Source organism: Ailuropoda melanoleuca, chromosome 12 (assembly GCF_002007445.2).
Source record: "Ailuropoda melanoleuca isolate Jingjing chromosome 12, ASM200744v2, whole genome shotgun sequence".
Taxonomy (NCBI): domain Eukaryota; kingdom Metazoa; phylum Chordata; class Mammalia; order Carnivora; family Ursidae; genus Ailuropoda; species Ailuropoda melanoleuca.
This window is the reverse complement of record NC_048229.1, coordinates 48,898,772-48,924,849: the sequence shown is the minus strand read 5'-3', so window position 1 is coordinate 48,924,849 and position 26,078 is coordinate 48,898,772. Positions and strand designations below refer to the sequence as shown.

The following is a 26,078-nucleotide window of genomic DNA, read 5'->3' as shown; positions in this document are numbered from 1 at the left end:
CTTTCCTTTCCTTTCCTTTCCTTTCCTTTCCTTTCCTTTCCTTTCCTTTCCTTTCCTTTCCTTTCCTTTCCTTCCGTCCTTCCTTCCATTCATTTATTTTAAAGTGTCCATTATATGTGTGCCTAAGAAGCAAAATTGACTTTTAAAATCTGAGCTGCAAAGATGACTTCTGCTTGACCAGCATGTGGCTGTGCTGTGGCCAGGTGGGGATGACAATGGGGGGGAAGGGGAGACGGGGGTGGCAAGGAGGGAAGAGGAGGGAGGCAGCCCTGCCAAGTCCTCCGTGTTAAACCCTCAAAGAAAGCTGCAAGCAGGTTTCGGCCCAGTTGGAAGCGACCTGTGGGAGGTGTGGTTGGGGTTGGGGGTAACTCAATTCCCTTAACAGGCAGACCGAGGCTTAGGTCTTAAGACCTTTCCATTCATTTGTTCGTTCATTTAGTCGCTCATTCATTGAGCAGGTGAGTGCCCATATGTGCTGGGAGCTGCGGTGGGTAACAAAGCAAGTCCTTGTCCCCCTGAAGCGCACAGCCCTGCCTGAGGACAAGCACACAGACAGCTTACTGCTGCCTCACCATGTATTGCGGGCCTGGCTGATATGTAGTCATTGGCAGAAGAGCTTTTGAGAGGAAGCCAACACATGGTGAGGACCCAGCATCTCCCGTGGAGGGCGGGGCAGCAGGGCCTCTGTGCGTGAGCATAGCAGGGCCGGGATCACACTTGGCAGGAGAGGGGGTGCTGGGCAATATGCCTGGGCGCTGGCTCCCCGGCTCTGAGCGCGAGGCTGTGGCTCCCAAGTTCTAGATGGAAAATGAGCGCTGCGGGGTGGGCAGATAGTGTGGGGTGGGATATGGGGGAGCCCGAGCAAAGCTGAAGAGGGCACAGGGACCAAGGGAGGTGGCTGGCTCTGGTTCAGAGCAGGTGAGGCAGAGAGTAGCCCCGCAGTTAGAGGGGAGGGGCCTCATGCTCAGGGGGCTAGTTTTCCTAGTGAAAGCATCTTGAAGCCCTGAGCTCTGAGGCCTGGCAAGCTCCAATGTTGTCATCTGGAAAAGAAGAGGTACTCCTTAGGGAGTACCATGGGATCAGGGCCGATGAATGAAGTGCCTGGGCCAGAGGCAGGTGGACAGTACATGTACAGTTCTCAGGACCAGGGCAGGAAGTACGCCTGTGATCAGTTCCCAACTGCCCTTGGCCTTGGTCATACCAGAAGGGAGGTCAGTGTGGCAGGTTTTTTTTGTTTTCAACGATTTTATTTATTTATTTGAGACAGGGAGAGAGCGAGAGCATGTGATCGGGAGGAGGGACAAAAGGAGAGGGACAAACAGACGCCACACTGAGCACAGATGCTGTCCTGGGACTCAACCCCATGACCCTGAGACCAGGACCTGAGCTGAAATCAGGGGTTGGATGCTCAACCGACTGAGCCATCCAGGTGCCCCAATGTGACAGATTTTATTTTCTAAAGAGAGCCATGACAGTCTCCCATCCCATGTGTGCTCTTGTAATATGACCTTGCCACTCTACTTGCCTCCAGTGGTAAGTCATGAAGCTTCTGCTGGCTCCCCTCTGGTCCGTCTTCCTCCCTCCCTCCTTGTCTGGGGGTGCTCACTCTCAAAGTGGGCCACCATATTTCAAGGAAGTCTAGGGCCTATGGAGAGGCCACAGGAAGCAGTATGGCCCGATAGCCTCTGCTGAGGTCCAGCTAACCTAAGGTGTCAAGCTCAAGGAAGCCTGGAGATGACTCCAGCCCATTGCCATCTGACCCCGACCATGCACAAGACCCTGAGAGACAGCTGTTTGGCTGAGCCCAGCTGAGTGCAGGACTACATAACACAAATGCTTGCTGTTGTTTTTTTAATAGACTTTATTTTTAAGAGCAGTGTTAGGTTCATAGCAAAATTGAACAGAAGTTACATTTCCCATATACCCCTTGCCCCCACATATATTTGGCCTCCCCAACTATCAAAATCCTGGACCAGAGTGGTACATTTGTTAAAATGGATGAGCCTATGTTGGCACCTAATTATCACCCAAAGTCCATAGCTTACATTAGGGTTCACTCTTGAAATACCTTCTATGGGTTTGGATAAATATATAATGACATGTATCCACCATTACAGTATCATACAGAATAGTTTCACTGTCCTAAAAATCACCTGTGCTCTGCCCATTCATCCCTCTCTCCATCCCCCCAACCCCTAACCACCATGGATCTTTTTACTGTCTCCATAACTTTGCCATTTTCCAGAAGTCATATAGATGGAATCATACACTATATAGCCTTTCAGATTGGCCTCTTTCGCTTGATAATATGCATTATGTTTCTTCCATGTCTTTTCATGGCTTGATAGCTCAGTTCTTTGTAGTGCTGAACAGTATTCCTCTGTCTGGCTGTTGACTTACCCACTCACCTTCTAAAGGGCATCTTGGTTGTGCTCAAGTTTTGATAATTCTGCACAAAGTTGCTATGAACATCTGTGTGGGGGTTTTTGTGTGGACAAGAGTTTTCAACTCCTTTGGGTAAATACCAAGTATCATGATTGCTAGATGTTATGGTAAGAGTATGTTTAGTTTTTTAAGAACCTGCCAAACTGCCTTGCAAAGGGCTTTACCATTTTGCATTCCCACCAACAGTGAATGAGAGTTCCTTTTGCTCCACAGTGCTCCATCGTTCTTATAAATGTGTAGTGGTACCTCATGGTTTTGATTTGCATTTCTGATGATGGATGGTGTAGAGTGTCTTTTCTTTTCCCCCAGCTTTACTGAGATGTAATTGATAATATAACACTGTGTAAGTTTAAGGTGTATAACATGGTGATTTGGTACATTCATATATCATGAAATATTTACCATTGTAAGGTTAGTTGACACATCCATCACCTCACACAGTTACCTTTGTGTGTGTGTGTGTGTGTGTGTGTGCACGTGTGTGTGGTGAGAACATTTACAATCTGCTCTCTTAGCCACTTTCAATACAGTATTGTTAATTAGAGTTGCCATGCTATATACATCATATCTCCAAAACTTACTCATCTTAGAAGTGGAAGTTTGGGGGCACCTGGGTGGCTCGGTTGGTTAAGCATCTGACTCTTGATTTCAGCTCAGGTCATGATCTCAGGGTCGTGAAATCGAGCCCCACATCGGGCTCCATGCTCAGCACGGAGTCGGCTTGAGGTTCTCTCACCCTCTGCCTCTCCCCCTCCCCGCCTTAAAAAAAAAAAAAAGAGTGGAAGTTTACCCTTTGACCAACATCTCCCATTTCCCTCCCATTTCCCTGGCAACCACCAATCTACTCTCTCGTCCTAAATTTGGCATTTTTAGATTTCATGTTATAAGTGAGATTATACAGTATTTGTCTTTGTCTGACTTATTTCACTTAGCATAACACCCTCAAATTTCATCCATATTGTTGCAAATTGCAGGGTTTTCCTTCCTTTTATGGCAGACTAGTATTCCATTATCTATATGGACTATTCCAGTATATATGGAATATGGAATATTACATTATATATATTATATATCACATTTTCTTTATCTGGTAATTCGTCAGTGGACACTTGGGTTGTTTTCATGTCTTGGCTCTTGATTACTGTGAATAACGCTGCAGTGAACCTGGGGGCACAGATGTCTCTTGGAGATGAGTGATTTCATTTCCTTCAGCTAGATGCCCAGAAGTGGGCTTGCTGCATTGTGTGGTGGTTCTGTTCTTAATGTTTTAGGGAACCTCTGTACTGTTTTCCATAGTGGCTGCACCAGTTCACATTCCCACTAACGGTGCACAAGGGGTCCCTCTTCTCCACATCCTGTCAACATTTGTTATTTCTTTACTTTTTTTTTTTTTTAAAGATTTTATTTACTTGACAGACAGGCAGTGAGAGAGGGAACACGAGCAGGGGCAGAGGGAGAGGGAGAATCAGGCCTCCCATTGAGCAGGGAGCCCGATATGGGGCTCAATACCAGGACCCTGGGATCATGACCTGAGCCGAAGGCAGCCGCTTAATGACTGAGCCACCCAGGTGTCCCATATTTCTTTACATTTTTTGATAATAGCCATTCTCACAGGTGTGAGGTGATATTTCATTGTGGTTTTGATTTGCGTTTCCCTGATGATGGTGATGTTAAGCACCTTTCATGTACCTGTTGGCCATCTATGTGTCTTTTTGGAAAAGTGCCTATTCTGATTCTTTGCCTATTTTTAAATTGAGTTTTTGTTTTTGTGTTTCAGTTGTATGAGTTCCTTATATTTTTTGACTATTATTCCCTTATCAGATGCATAGTTTGCCAATAGTTTCTCTCACTCTGTAGATTGTCATTTCATTTTGTTGATTATTTCTTTTGCTCTGCAGCTTTTCAGTTTGATGTAGTCCCACTTGTTTATTTCTGCTTTTGTTGCTAGTGCTTTTGATATCCTGTCCAAAAAACTTGTTGCCAAGACCAATGGCAAGGAGTTTCCCACCATGTTTCCTTCTAGGGGTTTGATAATTTCAGGTCTTACATTTAAGTCTTTCATCCATCTTGAGTTACTTTTTGTGAGTAGTCCAATTTCATTCTTTTGCATGTAAGTATCCAGTTTTCCCAGTACCATTTTTGAAGAGACTTTCCTTTCCTTTTTGAATATTCTTGGCCCCTTTGTCAAATTTACCGTATACACAGGTGTTTATTTGGGGGGCTCTCTATTCTGTTCCATTGGTCTATGTGTCAGTCTTTATGCCAGCACCGTACTATTTTGATGACTATAGCTTTCTAATATAGTCTGAAATCAAGAAGTGTGATAGAGCATCTTTTCCTGTGTTATTTCCCATTTGCTTCTTTGGTGAGGTGTCTGGTAAGTTTTTTGGCCCACTTTTTAATTGGGTTGTTCATTTTCTTGCTGTTGACTTTTAAGAGTTCTTTGTACGTTTTGGATAACAGTCCTTATCAGATGTGTTTTTTGCAAAGATTTTCTCCCAGCCTGTGGCTTGTTTTTTCATTCTCTTGACATTGTCCTTCATACAGCACAAGTTTTTAATTTTAATGAAATCCAGGTTAGAAATTATTTCTTTTGGGATGCCTGGATGGCTCAGTTGGTTAAGTGCCTGACTTTGGCTTAGGTCATAATCCCTGGGTCCTGGGATGGAGTCCCTCATCGGGTTTCTTGCTCAGCAGGGAGCCTGCTTCTCCCTCTGCCTGCCACTACCCCTGCTTATGTGCATGTGCTCTCTCTCTGACAATAAATACAATCTCAAAAAAAAAAAAAAGAAAAAGAAAAATTATTTCTTTCAAGGATTGTACCTTCAATGTTGTATCTAAAAAGTCATCGCCATACCTATGGTCCTCTAGGTTTTCCCTTATGTTACCTTCTAGGAGTTTTATAATTTTGGATTTTACATTTAAGTTGCTGATCCATTTTGAGTTAATTTTTGTGAATGGTTAAGGTCTGTGTCGCATTTTTCTGTGTGTGAACATGTGGTCGTTCCAGAACCATTTGTTGAAAAGACTATCTTTTCTTCATTGTATTGTTCCTTTGTCAAAGATCAGTTGACTGTATTTACGAGGTTCTGTTCCTGGGCTCTCTCTTCCATTCCATGCATCTGTTTGTCCATTCTTTCACCAGTACCACCGTATCTTGATCCCTGGTGCTTCATGGTTCGTCTTGAAGTTGAGTAGTGCCAGTCCTCCAGTTTCGTTCTTCTTCCTTCAATATTGAGTTGGCTTTTCTGGATCTTCTGCCTCTCCACATAAACTTTAGAATCGGTTTGTTGATATCCAGGAAAATGCTTATTGTGATTATATTGAATATATAGATCAAGTCGGGAAGAACTGACATCTGGACAATATTGCGTCTTTCTGGTTACAAGCATGGACTGTCTCTCCATATATTTAGACCTTCTTTGATTTCTTTTATCAGAATGTTGTTGTTTTCCTCATATAGATCTTGTCTGTATTTTGTTAGGTTTATATTGAAGTATTTTTTTTTTGGGAGTTGCTAACAAATTGTTTTTGTGTTTGTAATTTTTCTTTTTTTTAATTTAAGTAGGCTCCACACGCAGTGTGGAGCCCAATGCAGCCCCTGACCTCACGACCCCGAGACCAAGTCCTGAGCTGAGAGCAAGAGTCAGATACTCAACCAACTGAGCCACCCAGGCGCTCCTTTGTGTTTTTAATTTTAAATTCCACTTGTTTATTGCTGATATGGAGGAAAACAATTGACTTGTGTATTAACCTTGTACCCTACAACCTTGCTATAATGGTTCATTAGTTCTACGAGCATTTTTGTTGATTCTTTTGGATTTTCCACATGGACAATCAGAACAATCAGTTTAAACAAAGCATACCCTACTTTGCTCATCTACCTCATGAACGATTTGGGGAGAGGAGGGTCTGAAAGGTGCAGGATAACGTAAAGCATATCCTAGTCTCATACATTTAATGTGTCTTGTGAGAAAGCATGTATCTTCAATCATTCTTTTTCCTAGAAGCACAGCGTACCCTGAACTGCTTCTTGGAGTAGAAGACGTATCCATGTTGGGGGTTGGTGGTCGCAGGTTGCCAACAGTGGTGGGTACCAGGAGCTAAGACCTCCGCTGTCTGGGGAGCTGTGGGTGTCGTGGCTGCCTCAGATCTGTGCGAGGCAAAAGCCTGGTGTTCTAGGACTGGAGACTGAGCAGTGGCAGCTTCTCTCCACTCTGGGGCCTTTTCCAAGCAGCCATTGTGTACAGGGGCCTTGGGTAGCTTCAGTCCACCGGGTCACCAGACTGCTGCTGGTAACTTTTCTTTGCGTTTGGCATACAATAGCAGCTTTCGGGCATGAAAGCGAGAGAGGGGAAAAAAAATAAACCCTGAGATTAAAAAAACCGTCACCTTTGCAGTAGACAACTGTTGGTTTCACTTGGGGAATCCGCCTTGATAGCCCTTTGGAGAACGACCCCTCCCCAGCTCCCAGCCCAAGGGACTGACTGCTTGTGCTTGAGGGCCGAGCGCCACATGTGGAGGTCATGTGACCTGAGCCTGGCCAATCAGCATATCCCACTGGCATGGCCTCTGTGATCGGTTCAAAGGCAGGCCGGGACTCCAGCTGGTCCAATGAGAGTCGTCCCCAGGACTTCGCTAGAGCTCACTGAGACCCAGCGCGGGAGGCCTTTCTGGTGGGGTTGCCAAGTGTAGGCTGTTGTTCTGGAGCAGGGATTGGGAAGTAGCACGTGATGGCGGGCGTGGGATGCTTGAGAATGAGCCGCCACAGAGAGCACAGGCAAGAGGTGGCAGAGAACCTGAGGTCTGACGTGATTGTCAAGCCCTGGGTGGTACCTGGAAGGCAGCCATGCCTTGGCATTTTCAGTACCGTGAGCCCAGAAATCCCCTTTTATACTTGAGCCAGTTTGAGTGGTGTCACCTAAAAGTGAAAGAGGCCAAACTGGCATCCTCTTAAGAACTGCAGAGGGCTGAATGCACAGACCTGGTTCTGGAAAGACCAACTACAGACTCTCAGGAAAGAAGCCTTTCTCTCTCTTTCCTAAAACCTGAGCCTTTCCCAATACTCCCTCCTAACTCCCAACACTCATCCCTGGGGCTGACCTTAAAGCCCTCTGAGCCCCATTATCCACCTGTATCCCTGCCTTGTGGTGTTACTGGAGCCGTGTATCGCGGAGCAGTGCTTCCCGGGCCCGCGGCTGCTTGGGCGACCGTCTGTTGGTCTGTCTCCTTCAGGAGAATGGGGTCCGGGGAGAGCTTAGAGGCCAGTCGCCCGCCCCCACAGGCTCTGGTACCCTGCCTGCTACCTGCCAGCTGCTCGGTGAGCTGAATGGAAAAAGGAAAGCAGCCCAGCAGGAGACAGGATCACCTGGAAATCTGGACATGGGAAGAGCACTGCACTTGGAGTCCAGAAATAAAGGAAGGCACTGTGGCCCCGCAACAATCCATTGATCTGCTTGGGCCTCTTTGAGCTCCAGCGGCCTCACCCACGGCAAGAAGATCACAAGCCTGGCCCTCGGTGTGCCAGGGAAAGCACTGGTGGGTTAGCATGTGGAGCTAACGCAGGCCCTGCTCACTGGACAATCGCCTTGGGCTACACACTTTATGTGTGCGGTTTCATCTAATCTGCTCTGCTACTGGATCAACACGGCTGCTTTATTAGCCCCATTTACAGATGAAGAAACTGAGGCACAGTTCGGTTAAGTCACTTGCCGAATGCTACACGGCAAGAAGATTGCTCTTGAGCCCAGATGTGCTGACCCCAGAGCTCTGGTCCCTCTGAGGGTGCAGAGGCAAAGCGGATCCTGCCCCAGGCTCCAGACCTCACTGAGACACAAGCCTTCCAGTTGGTATTTGGTCCCGCACAGTGTGCAACCATATGTTTTGTGGCTTCCATATGTTACAGAGTGAGAAAGCATTGAAACAAATCTCTACCATTGTAGTCTGCTTAATAGGAACAGATTTAACCAACGAATGCTCCTCACACACACGATTGTGAAACTGAACTGTGCCAGGGTAATTAGCATTTTTCTTCTTAAAAATTAATTTATAGGTCACTGAAGGCAGCCTGGCCTTGTAATGGGACACAAGTTTCAAGATGGAGAATATCGCTCCTTTCCATGCCGTTCCTATGGCCCATGCATAACAGCATCTGGAGGGAAGGTCAAAGGCTTACATTTGAGGCCTTTGTCATGGGCTCCAGCCCCTGCCCCCTCAGTCAGACCTTGGGAGGGGCACCCAGGAGGCAATGCCAAGGCGGTTCAGCCCAGCACCTTCACCCCATCATCTGTGATGGATGGAGTTCCTGCCAGCCAGCGGCTTGCTGAGAATTCCCAGCCACCAGAAGGGGGCAGACTGTGACTTCTGAAGCCTGGGACACAATGGGTGTATGAGGATGCTGGTGGGAGGGGCCGGAGGTGCCAGGCTGCCTCCAAGACCATGACCACCTCAGCACAAGCTGGAAACCCGTGGGCTGGGCCTGACTTCTCCAGAACTTCACCTGTGGTCTGGTTCAGAGGAGCCCAGCCAACCCCATGTTTGTGTCAGGTCATCCAGCAGGGGCAGGCTTGGAGGTTGGCAGTCTGGCTATGAGTGGGGCCTGGGGGCTGGTCCCGAAGCTGAAGAACAGGGACACTATCTGGGTTATGTATTTACTTGAGGTGGCTAGAGGAGCTGTTGATTTGGGATAGGTTTAAGTTGCCCCAAGCCACCCCTAAGCCTAGCCACTGTCCAGGGAAACCCTTCAGACCTGAGAAACCTCCAGAGCCACCACGTGGCTCTGTGTGGAAGGCACGGAGGCAAATCTCTGAGATGTTCCAGCAGGCAGTGCTGAGAGACTCAGTGCCTCCCACCCGCCCCCTAACAGCCGGCTCCCTGCTCCACAGCCGCCACCACCAGTGCTGGTGGGCAGCAGGATGCCGAGGGCCGGGGGGATGCTGGGTGTTCCTTGTGGACTGGCCTTTCAGCAGTAGGTTCTCCTTGGGCCCAGCAGCCAGCTTCCCAGACCCCAGTCCCTGCCTACATGGAGTCTTTTGTGGATTCCCTGACCCCAGCAGCCCAGGCTCTCAGATGGCTGAAACAAAGAGAATTTTAAAGTGACACAAGCTGGACATGCAGCCGCGAGAGGGTGTCTGCCCAGATTAACATGAGCTCCAGCTTGGGCCTTTGAAGGGCCCTTGATTTCCCACGGTGATGATGGATTTTCACAACAGAATTAGGAAAAGCCTCACCAACCCAGACTCATCTGCTGGGACAGGCCTCATGGTGTCACCTGGGGCTCCAGGGGACCCCTGATATTTCTTACATTCCCCCCTGCACCCACTGCCCCAGGTCGTGGCACACATGTTGGAGTCCCTGCATGCGGGCTCCTGACACCCTGCTGGTCCCCTCCAGCCTGTCCTCCACCTGCAGTGCCAGGGCCTCTCCCCAGTCCCCAGGCCGTCCCCCAGCTGGAAAGCTTTCCATGACTCCCACCGTCTCAGGACGGAGTCCAGGCCTTTACCTGCCTCTGTGAGGCCCTGCCCACCTTCTTCACATGTGGTCACCTGCTTCCCCCTCTTCCCTCCCCTTCACTTCCAGCCCCCTGGACTGCCTCCGGGTCTCCCGAACCCTTGCCTTGCCTTTGGACCGTCATGCTCTGCCTCTGCCTGACCCTCCTCTACTCCATGCAGCCAACGCCTCTTCATCCTTTGTGTCAGCTTCAGTGTGACTTCTGTGAGGCCTTCCCTGACCACCAGGACCCTCAGTCCTGTTTCCCAGCTCTGTTCTGTTCTAAATCTCATGGCTGTTGCTGTCGCCAGTGGTCATGGGCAACTCTGAGTCCTGCAGCTCAGGTCAGTGCCAACTGCATAGTAGGCGCTCAACAAATGTTCCCTGAAGGCAGGCAGGAAGGAACGGGGGGCACAGAGGAGCCCTCAAGCGTCTGTCTGCTCCCTCAAGGAGAGGCTTGCTGAGTGGAGAGCTTGGTTCTAAACGCAAGGGTCCACAGGCAGGCATCTGAGCCGTACCTGAGGCCACAGCTGTGGCTCGCTCCTCCCTTCCTCTGGAAATTCACCTTGCTCCTTTACCACAGATCTATGGCCTCCTGCAGGAACCAAGCTGATCTGGCTGCCTGTGAATTCCCAGGCAGAGAGCCCCCATGGACATTGTCTGGAGCCGGTCTGAAGACTGAAGCCATCCCACCTTCCTCAACCCCTGCCCCAAGCCCACCTGCCTGGGAAAGTAGAGGCCCCAGCCCCACTGTTCCCCTGAACTCCACCTCGAGCCCTTTGCTGGAGGGAAAGGTGTTCGTTCTGGGTCCCTCGGTGAGGTCTCTGGACTTGCATGCAGCAGTGGCCCATTCCTCAGTCACCGTTCAGGCTGGGCCTTTGAGCCGGGCACAGTGCTCAGACTTGGGGGACACCAAGAGGAGAGAGAATCATAGCCCTGCTCCCCAGATCCCAAGCTTATCCCAAGGGTTCTTAGGCTTTCTGCTCAGAAAGACTTCTGAAGAAATGTTTTAGTAGCTCAGGGGGAAGGGATTAGAGGACTCAAAACAGCTCTAAGCCAGCAAGAATGACATGTCACCAGCAGAAGTAGGGGGGAGCCCACTGGGAGCCTGCCCTTTTGCTGTCAGTTCAGGGCATCCTTTGGTGGCAGGATGGAGTCAGGGCACTGTGGAACGACTGCCAGGGCTGATGGGGGACAGTGGCAGGACGCACAGCCAAACAGCATCCCGGGAGATCGGAGGCCCTGTCCTGGCTCCCAGCAGCTCCTCTATGATCCTGGACAAACCATTGGATCAACTTTGCCCATCATAGGGTCACAGGGTTTAGGCGGCAGCAGAAGAGTCCCTTGGGTAGCACAGACAGAGCCCCAGCTGAACCCGACCGGAAGGTTACGTGACTTTAGCCTCCTGGTACCTGGCAGAAAAAATGAGTGGCCAGAGTTGTCAGATCTGATGATTATTTTCAGGAGAATTTTTAAAAACCTGAGTTGTTGTAGGAGATTTCCCATGTTAAGTGTTGGCTCAATTAAAACAACACACCGGCAAGGCAAAGAAAATGTTTCCGTGGGCCATATTTGACGGCGCAGCCTCTGATGTAAGCCCTCCGAGGGTCCGTTTGTAGAAGGAAATGCTCTTTCCTGGTGGCGGGATACGCACAGCCCCCCCCCCCCAGTGAATCAGCTCTGCCCCTGGGGAACATGCCCCTGGCCACTGCTGATTGGACCACGGGCAGGCTCCTGACGCAGGGCAGCCAGTCACAGGCTGGTCACCGTTGATGCTGTGGCTTGGGACCAATACTGCCTTGGCCAGGCTGTCTCCACTCTTCATACTCCAGTTCCTCCTCTGCCTGGCCCCTGCTGTCCTTCAGATCTGATGGTGCCTCCTTGCTGGAGCCTTCTGTGATCAACCTGCTGAAACTGCCCACCGCTCGAAATGCAAAGGAAAACCACAGAAAGATATCAGAATGGCTAAGATCAAAACCACAAGCAGTAACAAGTGTTGGTGAGGAGGTGGAGAAAGGGGAACCCTCCTGCACTGTTGGTGGGAATGGAGCCAGCGCAGCCACAGTGGAAAACACATGGAGGTTCCTCAAAAAATTAAAATTCAATGACCAAATGATCCAGTACTTGCACTACTGGGTATTTACGCAAAGAAAATGAAAACACTAACTGGAAAAGATACATGTACCCTGATGTTTATTGCAATACTATTTACAGTAGCCAAGATATAGAAGCAGCCCACATGTCCATTGATAGACAAATGAATAAAGATGTGATATATACATGTACACACACACACACACTGGAATATTTCTCAGCTATAAAAAGAAATGAAATGTTGGGGTGCCTGGGTGGCTCAGTCGTTAAGCGTCTGCCTTCGGCTCAGGGCGTGATCCCGGCGTTATGGGATTGAGCCCCACATCCGGCTCCTCCGCTGGAAGCCTGCTTCTTCCTCTCCCACTCCCTCTGCTTGTGTTCCCTCTCTCGCTGGCTGTCTCTCTCCCTGTCAAATAAATAAATAAAATCTTTAAAAAAAAAACAAAGAAATGAAATGAAATCTTGCCATTTGTGACCTGGATGGACCTAGAGGGTATTATGCTAAGTGAAATAAGTCAGACAGACAAAGACAAATACCATATGATTTCACTCACATGTGGAATTTAAGAAACAGAACAAATGAAGAAAAAAGACAAACAAAAAAAAGATCTTTAAAAAATAAAGATTTTATCTATTTGACGGTGGGAGAGAGAACACAAGTAGGCAGAATGGGAGGGAAAGGGAGAAGCAGGCTCCCAGCTGAGCAGGGACTCCGATGCAGGACTCAATCCCAGGACCCTGGGATCATGACCTGACTTGAAGGCAGATGCTTAACCAACTGAGCCACCCAGGTGCCCCCAAAATAGACTCAAACAGAACAAACTGGTGGGGGGGGTAGGTGAAGAGGATTAATAGGACACTCACCACGATAAGCACTGGGTAATGTATTGAATTGTTGAATCACTATACTGTACACCAGAAACTAATATAACACTGTTAATTACACTTCAATTGAAACAATAAAATTCAACTTTGATATTAAAAAAGTAAAGTACCTACCACTCCAGGGTGGATTTTTTTTTTTCCACTTTGTTTTCCGTTGTAACCGCAGCACCCAGAGTGGTGCCTGACTTGTCACAGACCTTCACCAGATATTTGTTGAAGGAACCAGGGAGTTCCCACGAGAGTCTGTCTTCCTTGTCACTCCGGGACGCCCCCCTCATCCTCCCCCCGCAACGTGACTTGTGCTAGCTTCAAGGAGACTCATTCTAGAAATCAAAAGAAGTTATTCAAGCCTTACTGGCTGTTATGTAGAGTAAAGGGAGTGACAGGCCGATAGTGCCAAGAGCAGACCCTGGTTCTTAGTAGCTGCTCAATACACATTTGGATTTGGGGGGTGTTTGGGGGCTCTGAGCTGCCTTTCTTGCATGAATATTGCAATAAGAACGTTTCAGCAGCCTCAGCAAGCAGATGGGAGCCCTGTTTGTCACTGGAAAATCCTCTGGGCAGTTCCCCTGGCCCACGCTCACACCAGGTTCAAAGCCTTCCCGGAACCCCGCGTCTGGGCCAGTTCCAGGCCTGCTCCCAGCGTCCAGACATGGCTGATGAGCAGCATGCTGGAGTCTATGGCTGATAAAGAGATCATTGAGCAGCCGGTTCATATTGTGTGTCATCCAAAAAGAAAATCAATTTTAAACATCAGATAAAATGTGACAGGCGTTTTAAGAATGTATTTTATAAGCAATGCACTATGATGGGAACAGGGTTGGCGGGCTAGTGGAGGCCTTGCCACTGAGCTGGGTCAGTCCGGTCTGATGTGGACCCTCTTAGGGGCTCAACGGTCCCTGGCTCAGCATCCCAGCCCCCCAGTGCCCAGACTGGAGGGCGCCTGCAAGCCAGGCTGCTGGCAGCTGGGAAAGCTGGCCAGAGAGGGTCTCACGCCAGAGGTAGCTGCCATGTCTACGCTGGGAACCCTTCCCAAAGGAGAGCGAGGAGGCTGGTGCTGGTCCAGGCCTGACTCCTGGAGTCTTCCTGGGGTCCATGAGCCAGTCACTCCGTCCTGGGGACTCAGGCTTCTTTTCTTTTAAATAGGGATAACCATACCTACCCACAGGGAGGGTTTGATGAGATGGAGAGAGGAGTGGTTGGGGTGCCTGGGTGGCTCGGATGGTTAAGCGTCTGCCTTCAGCTCAGGTCACAATCTCTGGTCCTGGGATGGAGCTCAGTGAGGAGTCTGCGCTCTCTCCCTCTGCCTCTCCCCCTGCCTGTGCTTTCTGTCTCTCCCTCTCTCAAATGAATAAATAAAATCTTGGGGAAAAAAAAAAGAGGAGTGGTTAAAACACTTTGAAAATAAATCTATTTTAAACAGGGAAAATCCTCACATGACATTTTCAAATAATGGTTTTTGAAAAACAGGCTCTCAGATATAGAGTAGGTTTCCTTCCTGCCCTTGGACCCCTGCTCCTTGCTCCCCCAAGAGGCAGCCTCTTAGCAGCTTCTTGGGTGTATCCTTCCAGAGAGGTTCGTGGCCTGCACTCGCATTTGCGCACACACGTCCTGGACTTGTTTTTTTGCTCCGTTAGGCCTACACCTTGGAGCTCTTCGATGTCCATTCCTAGAGCGGGGCCTCTTCCGTTTCGGTGCCTACCCCCAAACACGCGGGTTTCGTCGCCATTCCACAAAACTACGCCAAAAGTGAGGGCTGCCCCATGGCAGGTCTGATGGGCGGGGCTAAGGGAAGGGTCAGGGGCGGGGCTAGTGTGATGGGCGGGGCTAAGGAAAGGGGGCGGTGCGGGCGGGGAAGAAAGGTGCGAGGTGGGTAGGAGAGAAAAACAGAAGGGGTTCTTGTGTGTCCATTTTGGTAGATCCTTCAGAGTTGGGATGAGAGGAAGGGGAGACTTACGCTATACTGTGAATAATAATAATAACAAAGCTATTATTTATTAACAACAAAGCCATTGTGCAAACGACAGTCTGTGCTCTGATAGGCAGTCCCCTACCAGCAGACATACAACTGCCCGCACAGTGCCGTAGCCAATAGCCTGGTTCCAGTGTGCACTTGCTCGCCAAGTGGAAAGCACCCCACAAGCTCATGTGTTATGTCAGGGACCTGCAGTAACAACGTTCTCACCCTGGAAAGTCTATGCCTTTGTCCCCGACTGAGCGGTAATGGGGGAAGGGAGGGCAGGACTGAGACCTGTAGCAATGGTTTCAGGGCTTGGCTTTGCTGACTTTATTCACGAATCATCTTCCTCAGCCCTAACCTTACTTTGCACCTGTTTGTGGTGTGAGCTGAAGCACATACGAAAATGAATTTTACAGACATCCAGCCCTTGCCATCACCCTAGTGAAGAAACTTCTGGATTCCCGGGGTCCACACTGGAAGGACAGTGGGTTGGGGAGGCTGGTCCCTAGAGAACCTCTCATGCCTGGGGTTCCCTCTCCTTTGAGAACTGTTGATGGCATGGATGCCTGAGGAGGGTGCCTAGTTCATAAGGGCTTCCCTCGGGGGCTCTGCCCCACCACTCCCTCTTCTGGAAAAGGCACCACCCTGCCCCCGGTACCCCGCAAGGTACTGTCCCTGCGGACCTGTCCCTACCAGCCAAGGCCAGCCTGTGTCTGGTTCCTCCCTGGTCACCACCCCCTCCCCCTTCTGCAGATGATGGAGGTGAGGTGCTGTGCCCAAAGGAGAACAGGTCCTGTTGGACAAACTGCAACATAAGCAACTCAACCAGACTGTCACCAATGGGGCGGGGGAAAGGCTAGGAAAAGAGTCTGGTATGGTTTCTAGTCCCCATTAGAAACTCTTTCAAGGGATGGAACTAATATCTGATGGACGTATGGGCTCTCTCTGTTATAGTCATATAATCCTAATATCTGCTATGCTGTTTGCACATGTGTGCTCTCATTTTACTTAGGGAAGTGGGTGCAGCAGGTATTATTTCCATTTGACAGATGGGAAAACTGAGTCTCCAAGACACTGTGTGTGGGAGATGCTGTTGGTTGCCTGACCTACAGCCATCCGTTCCCCTTGTACCAACACATACCCTTCTTCACCACCATTTTGTTTGTCTTTCCTCCCAATGGAAGTGGGTCACTCCATAGCCTGGGGAGTGATTTTTGACTGACCAAGGCATGTTGATCTCCTCCCCTTGCCCAGCCTTGAGCATGGGCAGGAGAAGCAGGCTAATTGAGAAGCCCATTGGGGGCTGGTAGGGAGGTTTTCCTTGCTTTGATAAAAAGACCCATGTGGGGCGCCTGGGTGGCACAGCGGTTAAGCGTCTGCCTTCAGCTCAGGGCGTGATCCCGGCGTTATGGGATCGAGCCACATCAGGCTCCTCCGCTATGAGCCTGCTTCTTCCTCTCCCATTCCCCCTGCTTGTGTTCCCTCTCTCGCTGGCTGTCTCTCTCTGTCAAATAAATAAATAAAATCTTTAAAAAAAAAAAAAAAAGACCCATGTTAGGGTGACTCCCTTTTATCTTTTGCCTCAGGTCATTGTTGGCTACATGTAATTTCTGGAACTGTGGTAGCCATTAGAGCCATGAAGAGAGTCAGCATAAGGTGCAAGTCAATATGTTGAGGATGTGTGTCAGTTATCTATGGCCCCAATAACACTGTGTAACAAACAACCTCAAAATGTGAGAAGAATTCAGCAAGATGCATTTGTTGCTCATGTGGCTGGAGTCAGCTGATCTAGGCTGACTCAGATCTGCCCCACATCTCTCATCCTCCAGCAGGTTCTCAGGGCCACAGCAGAGGTGCAAAGGACAAACCCCTGTGTGCATGCCCATTTCAAGCCTCTGCCTGCATCTGGGTACTATTATAAAGCAAGCCACCTGGCTGAGCCCAGTGTCAAAGGGGGCAGAGCTGGTGACTCCTCTGGGAACGTAGCCACTGCCAGGTCACAGGGCAGAGGGCATGGATGAGGGGGTATGGGGCCATTGTTCCAGTCTACCGTAACAAGCAGAGCAGAAAGAGAAAAGGAATGTGCCCCCGATGATGTGGTCAAGTTGCTGAATTAGCCAAGCCTGGAGCCTTCTACCTTGGAGCTTTTGGTTATTCAAGACAAAAAAAGTTTGGGGTGTCTGGGTGGCTCAGTCAATTAAGCTCCGACTCATGATCTCAGCTCAAGTCTTGATCTCAGGGTCGTGAGTTCAAGCACTGCATTGGGCTCCACGCTGGGAATGGAGCCTACTTAAAAAAAAATAAGTTCTCATTGTTTAAGCCATTTTGAATTGGGTCTTCTGTTACTTGTGGCCAAAATCACTAACAAGCCCGAGATCACCCACCTAGAAAATGGTGGAGCTGAGATCCGGGTGGGACCCCAGGCTCTAGGTCTGAGCTTCTTTTTTCTTTCTTTCTTTTTTTAAAGATTTTATTATTTGACAGAGAGGGAGAGCACAGCAGGCGGAGTGGCAGGCAGAGGGAGAGGGAGAAGTAAGCAGACACCCCGCTGAACAGGGAGCCTGACTCGACTCGAGGTTGGATTCCAGGACCCTGGGATCATGACCTGAGCCTAAGGCAGACGCTTAACTGACTGAGCCACCCAGGCGCCCCTAGGTCTGAGCTCCTTGCAGTGCCTTTGTGCTGTGGGCCTTTGCTGTTTCTGAACATGAGATATGAGCTTCCTACTCTCCTGTCCAGGCCATACAGAGTGTGGTCATGCACAGGGCCCAGCAGGGATGGAGAAACAGGCTCTGTGCTGTACTCTGGAGAGGCTCTGCCGAAGCATTGCCCACAGCCCTGCGTATGGGGGAAGCCTCAGGCCTCAGAAAGCTGGGCCAGTTTCTTCTGGGGACACTGATTACCCTGCTGGGGAAGGGGGCCCAGGCAATGGATCTGTCCTAAGCTTAGGAGGATACCACATAGGAAAGCAGTCTTCCCCAGTAATTGTCTCTCCATTCTCATCAAATCTGGACCATCCAGAGCCATTTGGTCCATCTGCTTGCCCCCGTGTAGACACATACCTAAATCACACCAGGCAGATCACTAGTCAGTTAAGGTCACCATAATGTTCCCACCAAAGATGGTGGTTTCCCTGGGCCTCCTGTGAATAGAGAACCCAGAAGGATCCCAGAGGGTCTACAAACTGTCTTGAGTCTCCCTGTCTTTAGCCCATCCCATCGGATTTACTTGGAAAGGGTAAATCTAATGAGTTAGATTCTCCCCTTCTTTCCCCAGGTGGAGAATTGTGGATGTGGTACTGAGCAGTCAGTCATACATTGGAATCAGGTACATAAGCTAGAATTTGGTTTAGCTGCATATAAAAGAAAACCTCAAAATGATAGTGGCTTAAAGATGATAAAGTTAGTTTCTCTCTTGTAAAACAAGTCCAAACATGAACAGCCCATGGTGGGAGGACAGCTCTACCATCAGTGACCCAGGCTCCTTCTTTTCTGCCCCACCAACCTTGGTATTGGTTTCCATCCTCCTGTCATGGTCCAAGATGGCTGCCAGAGCTCTAGCCATCACGACCAGGATCATAGAAAGGTGAAAACGCAGATGAGCACACAGGGGCTCCTCTCAGCTCTGTCAGTTCTTTTTCAACATCTTTCCCAGAAGTCCCGCTCAACAGTAATGCTCCCTTCTCACCGGCTGGAACATAGTCCCTGGCTGCAAGGGAGGCTGAGAAATGTGTCTTTTAAGCCATAATTTTTATGGCCAGCTAAAAACGAAGGTTTGATAACTTCAAAGAGTACAGGAAGAATGACTGGTGGGGGGGGGGAGTAAAGAGCAGCTTCTGCCACGAGGAGTTTGACCTCCATTGACACTTATTTTCTGGGTACCTGGTGTATACCAGGTGCAGGGCTAGGCCGTGCCACACAGATAAATAGGACATGCTCTTTAATCTCAAGTCTAGTGTGGATGGTGGGCCGCAGCAGAAATGACTGTCATAGTTATGAGTTGTTTTGGTGACAGAATGTTTAACAAGAAAAAACCTGCCATCCTTGAAACCTAGACAAATTCACATATGATCTGGACTTCTGGAGCCTCTGGAAACACTTAAAGCTCTGGCAGCAGCAGGCCTTCATCATTTCCTCATGGCAACAGTCGGCTGGACAAGGGGCTACCCTTCTCGAAAGGCTCCTCCCCTGTTTGCCACAATCCCCACCAAGCCCTGTCACCTTACGCCACTCCTACCTGCACGGCCCTGGAGGGCATTCGAGTTTGCAACCTCTGCTTCCAGAAGTCAGCCTGCAGGAGGGGGGTGTCGCTGGACAGGTGTCAAACTTGTGCCTCTCAGAGAGGAAGACGGCTCTGAATAAAAAGGTAAACCCAACCCATGTGTCTTCCAGAAATCTGCTTTTCTCTAAAGGAGACACTGAAGATGTGAAAATATCCTTTTTCAACTTCTTTCTTTGAGAAGGCGTCTCAGCATGTGAAGACAGGCCAGGCTGTCAGAGGCAGGCATTTCTCTCCCCAGCAGATGCCCCCTGTGTCAGGCCAAAGGTGGGCCTCCCTCCCTGAGGCCCCAGCAGCTGCTGGAATCTCCTCCAGAGTCAGCAGAGACCCAGGCTCCCGGCTCGGCTCACCCGGGAGCAGAGGCCCTCCTCATTAGTGCTCAGAGCCGTCTTTACGGGCTGCCCCCGGAAACCTTTCTCCTGAGCCCAGGGCTGACGAGATCTTGCTGGAACCACCTTCCGTCTCGCTTCAGAGCGCTGGTGGCGGAGACAACCCGGAGCAGCGGCCACTGGAGCGGGAGAGCTGCGGCCCATTCTGGGTGGCCTCCCCTCCTGCCCAGCCCAAGGGCGTCTTGCAGCTATAAATTGAGTAAATTGAAAATGTTACTGAGAGTTGGAGATAAAAGAGAGAGCTGGGTGTCTACATGAATAAAACATGGGAGGGAGGCCATTTCTTGGAAAAATAGAATAAATTGTGGCAGATCAATTTTATCTAATTTCTTGGCGGAGCTTCTGACATGCAAATGAACGCGCTCATAATTTATGAGTGAGCTATGGAGATTACCAGAGGGAAGGGGTGCCTAGATTTCTGGTGGAGGAAGGAGGGGCACGGCTAAGGATTTAGCAAAAGTCCACTAGGCTTTTTCTCCTTAAAACCTAAAGATTTAGAAACCCTCCCAGGAAGGCAAAAGCCAGGCAGGATAAATTCTGGATTCCTTGGCCTGTCTTTGGGGCCAGTTCCTCCAGGCGCGCTCTGGCTGTCACAGCCATACTGATGGCCAGCTGGCCAGCCCTGGCCACAGCAGACGTGGTCTGGCCACCGGGCCTTTGCTCCATCACTCCCCATCTCCGACACCCCATCTCACCAGCCAGAGACCCTCCCTCGACCTTGGGTTTCCAGCCTGACCCATCCCTGGTAGTTCGGAACGAACTCGCCCTTTTTTCTGTGCTCTTGAAACAATCCGGCTTACAGACATGTTTTCTTTGGCCTGAGCCATAACTGTACGGTGTCTGAGTCGGTTGCTCAGATTAAGAAATGAGGAGATTTCCCACGCACTTCAGGATGTCTGGCTTTTACTCCATGATCGGAACCCGGGTAACAGAGGCTGATGTTTTCACTGCAAGTCAGCTGGAAACAAGAAGTAGCCCCCCGGCCCTTCAAGATAGAGCCCGCGCATACTCCAGTTCGATGCAGGCCCTACTGCTCCCTATTGCCTGTCTGGCCCCTAAGCTGAACACCCTGAGCTGTTGGTTACTGGGTTTGCACTATTGCTTTGCTTATAGTGGAGTTGGTGGGAAAGCGAAATATCGGTTCTGTGACTCTGACAAAATGGGCAAGTCGGAGGGACAGAGAGAGCAAGTTTCAACAGGGAGAGGACATGCTTTTATTTTGGTAGGAGCGACGGGTGAGCCCAGGGGTAAATGTGTAAAGAGGGAAGGGGTGCCCTGGGGGCTGTGTCCTCACTGAGTTCCCTGGGAAGCTCTGTGGGGGCTCCAGACGGCAGCCTCTGTTGTATGAGTCCCGGCCGCTTTGTCTCACCATTTGGGTTCTCTGTTCTGGAACCACAGAGTGCGGAGCTTGGAGGAGTAGAAACAGTCCGGCCCTCTGGAGGCCACTCAGCTCCCCCCGTGAGGCACACTTGCAGAGAGAGCCTGAAGTCCTGCTGCACCAGAGCAAACTGGGGCTCAGAGGGTTTGGTAACGTGCAGCAAAGCTGGTTAGTTAGGAGAGCCTGGCCGTGAAGCCACGTCTAGCTGGCTCCACAGCCCAGTTTGCCGGTGCCCTTTGGCCCTCTGTGACTGCCCTGCCTTGGTCTGCCGGGATGATGAGCCTTGTGGGCAAAACAACTGACCACTGGGGTGCCTGGCTGGCTCGGTCGGTAGAGAAGGCAACTCTTCTTGATCATGGGGTTGTGCCTTCAAGCTCCGCATTGGGTGTAGAGCTTACTTAACAAAAAAATTTTTTAAACCCCATAGATGGGCACCTTAGATGGGCAACAGCTGCGTAGGCGGCCCCAGATGACCCCTGCAATGCCTCCCGAGAGCTTAGTGACCCTGCCCCTGGGCCTTTGCACTGCCTTTTCTTCTTGATCTTCATAGTTCTGCATCCTTATCCTGGACGTCTTAGTTTTCCGCTCCAAGTGGCTTCCCTGGTTACTCTTGACCCTGTTTTCATAGCACCCAGGTTCCTCTAAAGTCATCTTATTGATGTGCTTTTGTGTGTATCATCTCTCTCACCCCCAGGAATTGAGCGCCAGGAGGGCAGAGACCTAATCTGTTAGCTGCTGAACCCTCTGTACACAATAGGTGCTCAATAATTATTTAAAGAATGAGTGAAAAGTGTCTGACCCAGAGGAGCCTTCAGAGAGGAGGGCGCTGGCTGGGAAGGAAGTTCTCTGAGCATGAGGCAGAGGGGAAGGGGGCGGGCACAACTGCCCTCTAAAGTGGGGGTGGGGGCAAGGTGGACTATCAGAAGGCCTGGTGGGTACAGCCCAACTTTAGAGCTCAGTGGGGGCCCAAAGTGCATACATAGAGGGATTGCAAGTCCTGCTGAGACCCTGTGAGGACAGGCTGCTGGGGCACAGTGTCGTCAGCTGGGTGGGCTCAAGGTGAGGCTTGGGGTGGTCCCCTTCCATCCCTCCTGGGGCTTCCTCATGGCAGCAGTGAGAATCCGAGCATACTGGAGTGTTAGTACTGTGAGGGAAACTGAGGCTTGGAGTGGGGGACACTTGGCCCAGGCCACGGCAGGTCTCTTTGGACACAGAAGTCTGCTTGGGGTCAGTCCACACCTGGGTCCTTTGTGAGTCCAGAGAGATGCAGGCATTGTTGTTTTTGAGTCTCTAGAGAAAGGAAAACAAGTAGAGAAATGCCCAAATAGGATTTAGAAAATTCTGGTGCTTTTTAAATTTTTGCATTGAGCAAAGTAACACTTTAATACACTCAAAAGATACTGTGCAATGTACTTTTCAGACAATAATTGTGTTGAGGAGCAGTGATCAATCCCTATGTCTGGCAGGGGTGGTCTGGGGGCGAATGGACACCTTTATATGACAGATGTGGGCTAGGCCTCTGTGACTCTGTGTGTCCCCCCTCAGGAGACCTTACAGAGCCTAAAGTTGGGGCCTTTCGTGGGTGGGAGGCAAAAGCCACGTGGCTTCCCTGAGACGGGCCTCGGTCAGAATCCTTCTGAACCTCAGTTTTCAAATCTAATAAATGGGCACACTCCTTTGTCCACCGCTGGGCTGAGTCGCAGATGACTGTGTGGGAAGTGCTTAGCACCGATGCAGCGACGGCTGTGGGGTTCATCCGCACAGCTGGGACGCAGCCCCACCGCTCCTGGGCTTGCTTTCTGCTGCTCTCCTCTGCCCCCGTCAGCTCATCTCTTGGGAAGGTTTCAGACTCTGCTAAGAGGACCTATCCCTTGAAAGCAGAAATGGGATTTTTCTTCCCAAATCCGCTCCTTCGGGGAAGTCTTCAAAGAGAATTCTCGTAATTTCCCGTTATAAAATTTTATGTGCAATTCTAAACAATGAACTGTGAACATTAATTGAGCAGACCGGGAGATTTTCTGTTTTTAAGTCACAGACTATTTTAAAACCTCTCAGACCACAAAAAACCTGGCCTGAGGAAATACACTTCCAGAGGGGTGGCCCAGACTGCACCCCCCCCCCCACGGTTGTCCTTGCTACGTCTGCATTCACCAGGAAGGTGGTCACCCTGGAGCCTTCCCAGCTCTGCCGCTTGCTTGTGTGTGTGACTAATGGCTCTCTGCCCGCTCGGCCGGCCTGGCACATGGCAGGTCTGTGTCCATCTGCCGTCCATCCGTCTGTCCATCCGTCCATCCCTCCATCCATCCATCCCCCCGCCTGTCCAACCTTCTGTCCATCCATCCATCCATCCGTCTGTCCATCCATCTGTCCATCTGTGAATCCATCTAACCAAATAATATTTGTTGAGTAGCTACTATGTGCCAAGCTGTGGGCATAGAGCCATGAACAAAACAGACAAAAAAATCCCTCCCCTCCTGGAGCTGACGTGTCACAAGGGAGACAAAGAGAGCAAACACAATAAATAAGAACATTATACAGTATATTAGGAGATAATAAGTGCTTTGGAAAAAAACTAATAAGGGATGAAGGATGAGATAGGAAGGAGAGGGTGGCAGGGGGGGCGGGGGGTGGGCCTCCGTGAGAACGTGACATTTGAGCAAAGAATTGGAGGAAGCTGGGAAGCAAGCCATGGGGATATCGCAGTTGGAAGTGTTATAGGTACAAGGAGAAAGCGAGTGCAAAGGCCCTGAGGGACTCTGGTGTGTTCATCCAGCGAGGACTTTGAAATGACCCTGAGAGAAGCTAGGAACCACTGCAAGGCTCCAAACAGAGGAGGCATATGCACCGGCCTGCATTTCAAAAGGACCACCGATCAACACAACTAAAAGGCAACCTATGGGAATGGGGAGTGCCTGGCCCAGTCCGAGGAGCACGGGACTCTTGATCTTGATCTCAGGGTTGTGAGTTTGAGCCCCATGTTGGGTGTAAAGTTTACTTAAAAATAAAACTTAAAGAAAAGGCAACCTATGGAATAAAGGAAGATATTTGCAAATCACATATCAGATAAAGGGGCGATATCCAAAATATAGAGAGCTTATAAAACTCAACCCTCAGGAAGCAAATAATCCAGTTAAAAAATAGGCAGAAGACATGAACAGACATTTCTCCAAAGAAGACATCCAGATGGGCAACAGACACTTGAAAAGATGTTCAACATCCCTCATCCTCAGGAAAATGCAAATCAAAGCTACAAGGAGATATCACCTCACACCTGTCAGAATGGCTAAAATCAACAACACAAGAAACAACAGATGTTGGTGAGGATGTGGAGAAAGGGGAACCCTCTTGCACTGTTGGGGGGAATGCAAACTGGTGCAGCCACGCTGGAAAACTGTGGAAGTTCCTCAGAAAGTTAAACGTAGAACTATGATATAATCCAGCAATCACACACACTATTTATCCAAAGAATATGAGAACACTAATCAAAGGGCTACATGCACCCCTGTGTTAAAAGCAGCATTATTTACAATAGCCAAGATATGGAAGCAGCCCAAGTGTCCATCGACAGATGAATGGATACAGAGGATGTGGTATATCCACAATGGAATATTACTCAGCCATATCATTCAAAAAGAATGAAACTTTGCCATTTGCAAGGACATGAATGGAACTAGAGAGAATGATGCTAAGTAAATAAGTCAGAGAAAAACAAATACCGTATGATTTCTTTCATATGTGGAATTCAAGAAACGAAACAAATGAGCAAAGGGAACAAAAAAACAGAGAGAGAGAGAGAAACCAAGAAAAAGACTCTTAACTCTGGAGAACAAACTGATGGCTACCAGAGGGGAGGTGGGCAGGGAGATGGGTTATAGTGATGGGGATAAAGGAGGACACTTGCTGTGGTGAGCACTGGGTGATGTACGGAAGTGTCGAATCACTATGTTGTATACCCGAAACTAATACAACACTGCATGTTAACTAACTGGAATTAAAATAAACCAAAAAAAAAAAAGGACTGCCTGGCTGCTGTGTTGACAGTAGAGCTGCTCTATCACTGAAGCCACTGGCCGGCCATGTGCAGCCACGGAGGGCTTGAAATGTGGCCAGTCTACACTGAGATTCACCGTGTGTGTATGTATACATTGGATGCCAAAGATGTACTCTGGGGGCGCCTGGGTGGCTCAGTCGTTAAGCGTCTGCTTTCGACTCAGGTCATGATCCCGGGGTCCTGGAATCGAGCCTCACTTTGGGCTCCCTGCTCAAGTGTATCTTGACAGAGAGAGAGAGCAGAAGCAGGGGGAGCAGCAGGCAGAGCAAGAGGGAGAAGCAGACTCCCTGCTGAGCAAGGAGCCCAAAGTGAGGCTCAATCCCAGGACCCTGGGATCATGACCTGAGTTGAAAGCAGACGCTTAACCAACTGAGCCACCCAGGCGCCCCAGTAAATAAAATCTTTTAAAAAATCCATTAAAAAATTACTCTGAAAGAAAGAAGGTAAACTACCTCATCAACTATTTTAAAGATTTATTTATTTGAGAGAGAGCACGAGTCAGGGGGGCAGAGGGAGAGGGAGAGAGAATCTCCAGCAGACTCCGTGCTGAGCGTGGAGCCTGGCATAGGGCTCCATCCCACGACCCCGAGATCACAACCTGAGCCGTAACCAAGAGTCACACGCTTAACTGACTGAGCCACCCAGGCGCCCCACATCTGGGATATTCTTGTGGGAGCCTTCACCTCCTACCCCACTGTACTTGCTCCTGTATCATAAACACACATGTGTATGTAATGCTGTCTTTTATTTCCCTTCCTCATTTAGGTGGGGATTTATGAATTTCATTTGAGGATGGTGAAAACGGTGTGACAATATGATATAAAAGGGGGCCTTCTGTCGTGGGTGGTGACAGAGTCGGAACTGGGGCCTGGGACACGAGATATGGACTGAGTGCAGGCACGCGGGTCTGCTGGCGGCTGGTGTCCTATACCTACACCAGAGAGGCGGTCACGCAGGTGTCCACGTGGCAAAGAATTCACAGAGCTGTACACGAAAGCAGGGATCACTTGACTCTGTGTAAGCCACACCAGTTTAAAAAATAAAGGGAGAGACGCCTGGGTGGCTCAGTCGGTTGGGCGTCTGCCACATCCGGTTCCTTGCTCAACAGGG

General features: G+C 49.7%; 1 protein-coding gene across 19 annotated transcripts in view; it reads left to right on the top strand.

Annotated features, from left to right (window-relative positions):
- Positions 1-26,078, top strand: part of LOC105235387 (nuclear receptor coactivator 5-like) — a 136,317-nt gene that overhangs the window by 91,176 nt on the left and 19,063 nt on the right. The window contains exon 10 of one of the 19 annotated variants that reach the window (XM_034639594.1): positions 7,681-11,980. The exons of the other annotated variants lie outside the window; for them this stretch is intronic. Within the exon in view, the coding sequence (XP_034495485.1) occupies positions 7,681-7,706 (26 nt within the window). The 3' untranslated portion in view covers positions 7,707-11,980. Of the gene's footprint in view, positions 1-7,680; positions 11,981-26,078 lie in introns of those variants that run through there. 19 annotated transcript variants of the gene reach the window in all.